Source organism: Camarhynchus parvulus, chromosome 1 (genome assembly GCF_901933205.1).
Source record: "Camarhynchus parvulus chromosome 1, STF_HiC, whole genome shotgun sequence".
Taxonomy (NCBI): domain Eukaryota; kingdom Metazoa; phylum Chordata; class Aves; order Passeriformes; family Thraupidae; genus Camarhynchus; species Camarhynchus parvulus.
The window spans coordinates 74,627,828-74,634,772 of record NC_044571.1 but is presented as its reverse complement, the minus strand read 5'-3'; the positions used below and the strand labels follow the sequence as shown (position 1 = coordinate 74,634,772).

General features: G+C 45.1%; 1 protein-coding gene across 4 annotated transcripts in view; it reads left to right on the top strand.

The window, feature by feature from the left end:
- Positions 1-3,724: 3,724 nt before the first annotated feature.
- The window catches only part of GRIA4 (glutamate ionotropic receptor AMPA type subunit 4), a 216,885-nt gene continuing 213,664 nt past the window's right edge, over positions 3,725-6,945 (top strand). For all 4 annotated transcript variants that reach the window (XM_030961258.1, XM_030961346.1, XM_030961431.1 and 1 more), the window contains exons 1-2: positions 3,725-3,893; positions 5,032-5,190. In XM_030961258.1, the coding sequence (XP_030817118.1) occupies positions 3,806-3,893; positions 5,032-5,190 (247 nt within the window). In that variant the 5' untranslated portion in view covers positions 3,725-3,805. The remainder of the gene's footprint in view (positions 3,894-5,031; positions 5,191-6,945) is intronic.

Here is a 6,945-nt window from a genome sequence, read left to right as displayed (position 1 = left end):
ATCACATTCACGCATCTTCTGCAGCAGGAGTCATTCATGTGCTGCAGCAGATAGTCAGCCTCAGCTGATTCTCTACAGAGTGAGTCTTCTCTCTAGTGGTGGCCTCTAGCCAAGGCCAACAGGAGCTGTTTGTGTCCTAAGGCAGAGCAAGCCTTCACCACGGACTGTCAGCACTCCCCAGACAGACCCCCTCTTAGTCTATCACTTCCATGCAACTGATGCACTCAACAAAACTTCTTTCACTAATTTCTTAATTTCTCTGATATTTCATTGTGGAATTCTGAGCTCTGTCCCTCGTTCCCTCAAACACCAACCACAACTTTCCTGGTCTGCCTGAGGGGAACTAAGGGAATCCTGGGACCTCATTCAGGAGTGGTTTCAGTGCAGCCCCTCCCCAGCTGCCACCAGGAAAACACACAGGCTCTTCCTTTGCTTGGCAGGCCACTGCTAAACTGGTCTGTGTGGCAAGGCTAGGGTGGGAGGGTGTGCTGCAGGGATGGCCTCTGTCACAAGCTCCCAAAAGGAGCCAGTTTCATCCTGTTCCAAAACAGACCCATCGCTGCCCAAATCTGAGGCCATCAGTGATGCTCTGTACTGCCCAGGAGGAGGAGGGAGAAAAGTCATGAAAGAAGTGGAGACTGGTAAGAGGTGTGTGTGTGGGGTGTTTATAGTTTTGTCTTTGTTTCTGACCATTCCATTCTATCCCTTACTGGCAATAAATTAAATTACCTTTACCCAATTTGAGTCTGTTTTGCCTGTGATAGTAACTGGTGAGTGATCTCCTCATCTTTACCAGGAGCCATCAGCTTCTTCGCCTTATTTTTCATCCCCTTCCTTTTGGGAATGGGAGAGCAGCTTCATAGGGACCTGGCAATCAGACACAGTTAACTCACCAGAGCAGTAGAGTCTAAAATCTTATCTCACCTTTCCTCCCCTCCAGCCTTAATCCTGATTACATCCCTGTTACCTTTCCTGTTCCAGTTCTTCTGTAAGATAAACATTGTGATCAATCACTTCATCATCTGCCATTCACTTCTCAAAACCTACTGAAATGGGATTTCCCTCCTTTGATACTGCAATTTTTTTTTTCCTTGTGTCTTTTAAACAAAATTTCTATAGTATAGCCTCATCCCCTTTCTTTCCTCTGCTTTCCACAGCTGCCAAAATGATCCTGAGCAGTCTGGGCAAGGGAGGGTCAAGTGGAGGACGGGATTATTTCCAGGAATAGCACTGAGTGATACCATTACAGGAATACTAGGTTCATCTCTGACAGTGAACATTAGAAACCAAAGCTAGAAAAATGCAGTTTTTAACAAATGAGAGTAGATATCAGCTTGAACAACTTACCCTGGGAAGTGATGGATTTCCTGTCTCTTGAAGTCTTTAAATCAAGATTGGATGTTTCTCTAAAATACATTGTCCAACTCCAAGAGAAATTACAGATTTGATATAGGAACCGCTGGGTGAGACTCTTGGTCACATCAGGTTAGACCACTGTATGTTCCTGGTGCACTCTCAAATTAAATTTAAATTAATGTGCGGCCAAAGCATATGCCTCAGCTCAATTAGCAGGCTTGCTGATCACTATCATGGATATAGTTCTAAAATCTTAACATTTAATACTTATTTTGCATGAATTCACATGCACATGTGCCAGCAAAATAACTAAATGTTTTTCCAAGTTCACTTGCTCCTAGCGGCGAAAAACCAGCCAGCCATAGAAATATTATCTCATTTTCATTTCTTTTTATCTGGGTTTACAAAGTCAAAAAGTTAAATGATGAAGAATGGAGGAAAAGAGGAACCAAATTTTGGGGAGAATTCAGGGAGACAAAGGAGGCAAAGCAAGAAAGAAGAAAAGAAAATCAAACAAGAGCGAAAGCAGAGGTTACAAAAAGAGATGGGTAAACAGTGCGAAGAACAAGCCTGCCACTTCAGAGAGAAGACTGGAAAACGTGAAGGGAAAGTAAACAGAAGTAGAAGATTTACTGAAACACAAAGGAATGGGTATTCTGAAATGCAGGTTAAGTTTGTATGCCATTGATCTGCAAAGAAATCTTTCAAAAAGTAATTCATTTACAGGAATTTCACTGTCTCCCAAACACACGCACACACAGAGTAGTGCACAGCTGGACACATCCACACTGATAAGTCTGTCTGTCTATACATCTCTGCTTTCAATGTTCTCTGCTTACTCTCCCATGTGGTAGATGCTAGGAGCCCACAATCATTGTTCACAAATCACTGTCACCCTCTGCAGCAAATAGAGGGGTCGTATTTCACCCTGCAACAGGAGAGTTTGAGGACACAAGGTGCAATAAAAAGCTAAGAAAGTAAACTTGAGTGAAAGGAGGCAAAACTCTGATCTTGGAGCAAATGTGTGTGCTTCAAAGCAGAGCCATAAAGTTCACCTTAAAAAATCAATATTCTTTCATATTGCCAATTAACATTTTAAAATTATGCTATTGCAACTCCAGTCATTCCCTGTGACTGACAAAAATATCTTGTAAAGCCACATGTGAAGCTAGAAGCTCCCTCCTCTGACATACAGCTATTGTTGGATGATTTCATTACCTATCATTTATTATATATATCTTTTAATTATTAACTGCAATAGACCCAGACTTCCAGCAGCTCCTCTGGGAAACTTACAAGGCTCGAAGAGAAAAATTCAAAGGCACCAGAAAAAGACCAGACAATAAAAGAGCTCCATTTTTTTTCCCCTCCCACTTAAAAAATATTATTAAAAAAAAAAAGAAAATAGAAAATAGACAGTGAAAAGGAGGCGGCGTAGGAGCAGTGAAGTTTTCTTTCCATTGGCTCTCCCTCCCTCTGGCACGAGTGCCACAGCGCTGAGCGCTCCCCTGCTCTCCCCATCCTGTGCCGCAAACCCGGCAGCGCGGAGCGGTCCCGCGGCTCCCGGCGGAGCGGAGCGGAGCGCCCCCGCGGGGAGGGGGCACTCGCCTGCCCCGCCGCGTCCCCGCTCCGCAGCCGCTCAGCGCACGCACACCCGCCCGGCCACCCTCACTAATAACAGCGAGTACTTCATAGCAGCAGCCCCAGTGATGGGCTGCAGAGGACGAGCCTCCCGCGCCCAGCCCGGGGCACTGTCCTTGCCGCCTCGACTCCCGCCGCACACAGTTCAGCGATGCTGCGCGCCCGCGGATGGGCGAGCGGCATGATAAAGGCGGGGTGAGGAGGGCGAATAAAAATAAAAAAAACCCACCAGTACCAACAACAACAACAACAACAAAAAAAAACAGCCCCCCCCGAAATTAAAAATAAAGGCGAACGCCGCTCCTGCGGCCGGCGCGGGCGGCTCCGCGGCTCGGGGCGGAGCGGGGCGCGCTCGGCGGCGGCTCCCGCCCGCGGCGGTGCGGGCGGGCGGGGGGGGCGCACGGCGCATGTCCGCCCGCGCCGCGCCTCTGCCAGACGCTGCCCCCCGCCGCCAAACTCACCACCATCTTCTGCATGTGCAACATTTGCAGCCGGACACACTCCGCTCCCCGGCGATGGAGACTGCGGGAAAAATCCGCCGCGGCGGCATGGCTTGCTGAAGCGGCAGCCGGGAGAGAGGCAGGGCGCGAGCGGGAGAGGATAGCGAACAAATTCTAAAACCAAACCACCAGAAAAAAAAAAAAAAAAAAGAAAAAGGAGGAAACCTCTCTTTTTCTTCCCCTTCCCTTTTTTTTTTTTTTTTTTTATTATTCCTGGTTTTGTGTGTATCCTCCTCGCCCTCGATGCCTCTTTGAGCAGCATCCAGCGAGCGAGCGGGAGAAGGCGAGACAGAGAGGCAGAAGAGAAGATGAGGATTATTTGCAGACAGCTTGTCTTGTTGTTTTCTGGCTTTTGGGGACTAGCAATGGGAGCTTTTCCTAGCAGCGTGCAAATAGGTAAGCGCTGCATTGGGCTGCGTGCGTGTATCCAGGGGTTCAATCCTTCGCGAAGTGAGTTGGAAAGGAGGCTCTGAAGGCAGCTTTTGCAGATTTCTCCTCCAGCACCATCCCATTTCCGTGCCTGCACGAATCATCCTCGTGTTTCTGTGTATGTGCCTCCGTGTGTCTGTGTGTGTAAATATTTCTGTGTGCGTTCGCGTGCGGAAAAGAGAATGCTGATCTTGTGCAGAACTCCTTCCAGCCCCGGGGGTGCGGTGTCGGCAGGGCAGGAAGGGGCTCGGGGCTGATGCCCTTTGGCTGCTTTAGCCCCCTGCGACTTCCCTTGCTCTTGCCTGACTCTCGAAGGAATGGCGAGTCCTGAGCACCATTGGAGGTTGCGGTAGCCGGCAGGGATGGGGGGGGTTAAAGGCTACTCCGTCCTTCGTTCCTCTCTGTAGTTGGAAAGTTTAGGGTTTTGTAAGTGTGTCCCTGTAGCCCTGTGCCCCATCCTCACCCCTTTCCCATCGCCTCCTGCTTCCCTCCTTTCGGACGTGTTTGGGATGGGACGCATCTATCTGAATTCTTTCCAGCTCAGCTCCATCACTGCATCATTTCTTGTGGACTTGTAAAGATGCTGCTAATAAGGCTGAGCTGCTCCCTGCCTGCACATGGCTGCAGAGGAGCAAAGTTCATTATCTTCCTCTTCAGTGCGGATTATCCTACACTGAGTTGGTATTCTCTTTTTTTAATCCAGAAAGCATCGTTCCGCTTAATCAGCCCGCCACTTAATGTGAGAGGCTGTTGAGCAGCTGATTTACCAGTGTGTTCAGTATCAGGGAGACGGAGGCTAAACACTTTAAAAGGTCACTGTAATCATGACAAATCTGGGTATTTATGTATGAAAGGCTGAAAACCGAGAAGTCAGAAAAGAAGCATGAATGCATCAGGGAGGTTAAAATCGATTGAGGACGGTGATTTAAAGGCAGTGGTTGTGATTATGAATACGATTAGTTCCTTATCCATTAAAGTCTTAGGACTTGCCTTACTGTGCAGCTTTGGGAGAGACAGTTGCTTGGTTTTACAAGACAGTAAGTGGCTTGCAAATGATTTACCCAGCTGCTTTTGCTTTTTGCTTTTTTTTTTCTGTTTTTTGTAGGTGGTCTCTTCATCAGGAACACAGATCAGGAATACACTGCTTTTCGATTAGCAATCTTTCTTCATAACACCAGCCCCAATGCATCCGAAGCACCTTTTAATTTGGTTCCTCATGTAGACAACATTGAAACAGCCAACAGCTTCGCTGTAACAAATGCCTGTAAGTAAACATGCCACTGATCCAACCACCTTATGCATAAATTGCAGTGTAAAGAACAGGAAACCATATAGTTATCTTGCATTATAAATATATCAGGAAGTCTGTCTTCAGTACAGATAGCCTTTGCAGAAGAGCAAAAGGGGCAGCAGTCCTCGTTAGTTCCTTAGTAGAGCAAAATCCCCTCTCCTGCCTTCTGCTGACTAACCTGATGTGACATATACTTTAGTAAAAAGTAAACTGCAGTATTACTGTAGTTTCTTGCTTCTTTGTTTCTATGGAGATGAATTTTGTTGTTGTAAAGAAAAATTATGAGTATGTCAGTAAGTGCATAAACCCCACACTTTTGTTTGCCTCTGTGCATGCTACACCTTGTGTGTATTTGAAAATATATGATAATGTTTGTGCTCCCAAATGCTTTTCTAACGGCTGGAAAGGAGACAGGGAAGCAGTGGTGTGCAGGATAATATATCTGAGTTGCTTGACGCTGCAGTTGATCTGGTGATGTCACTTGAGGCAGCCCTGCTCTTATATTCTAGGTTGTAAATGTCTCTTACCATTTCGTAATGCATACATCCTGTGGATATGTCTCTATGCATCCATACATTGGTGCCAAATCAAGTTAGTGTCTGAGCTACTTGATTTCACAGACCACCTCAACTGGAACAAATATTCTCGTGCTGCTATATATTTTATAAACACACACACACACCCCCACATACACACAGATGCACATACACAATGAGAGGAAGACAGAGCAAGAAATGCCCTTGACAAATGAGGTATCATTTATTTTCTTTAATTTGTATTTTGAAAAAAGTGATGTATAATTAGCTGAACTTGATACATTTCAGTCACCCCAGGGTCCTTTCCAGTGGTTAAAACATGTACTAGATATGCCTTATCTCTGAGAGGGGCAAAGCATTATTTCTGTTTATTTTCGTGTGTGTCTGGCTTCTTAAAAGGAATTCATGTTATTATGTAAGACAGTGGTGTACAGTGGGGCAAAGCTGAAGACTGTAGTAGCATGACTACTTTGATGTTCATATTTCAGGACTCTAGGTTTTCCTCTGTAGCTCTTAACTTTTCCAATCCCTCCTCTCCATTCAAGGGTGAATTGCCTCTGGAAGTAGATGCTCTAAGCGACATTGCTGAGCGAGTTTAAAATAGAAACATACTGGAGAATGTCTTAGTGTTCATTGTGCCTTTAAAATATGTGCTGTGTTTCTCTTCACTTTCTCACTGCCATCTCTGTGGCACTTTTTAGTATGTAAGCATACAATATGCTGTGCGGTTCTCATAAATAATTTATTGCATGATTGCTGAATTTATTTTTACAAGTCTTTGCTACTTCAAGTTTCAGATGACCTTGCCACCTTATTTAAGAGGAAAAGCTTCTGAGCTGCCAAAATGGCTCCATTCATTTTATGCAGGAAAGGGTGATGTCCCATAAAGCGTGAATTCTGTGTTAAGGAATGTATTAGTTGTGTTTAGCGTGGAAATCAGTATCAAATTCTATAAGGTAAAAACATTTCAAAAGATGCTTTGAAACTGGAAGGCATCAGGTCTGTGCAGGTGTAGTACATTGAGAAAATACTACAGTTCATGTCAACTTTTGAAAGCACTGATAATATTTATTCCATGGAGACCAATGACACAGTAGTGTTTTTAAACTTAAATTTTTAGCAAATGGGATGGGATTAAAATTTTTGTGTACTAAAATCAGTAATTTTAGGTTAAGTCAATTATTCTAGATTC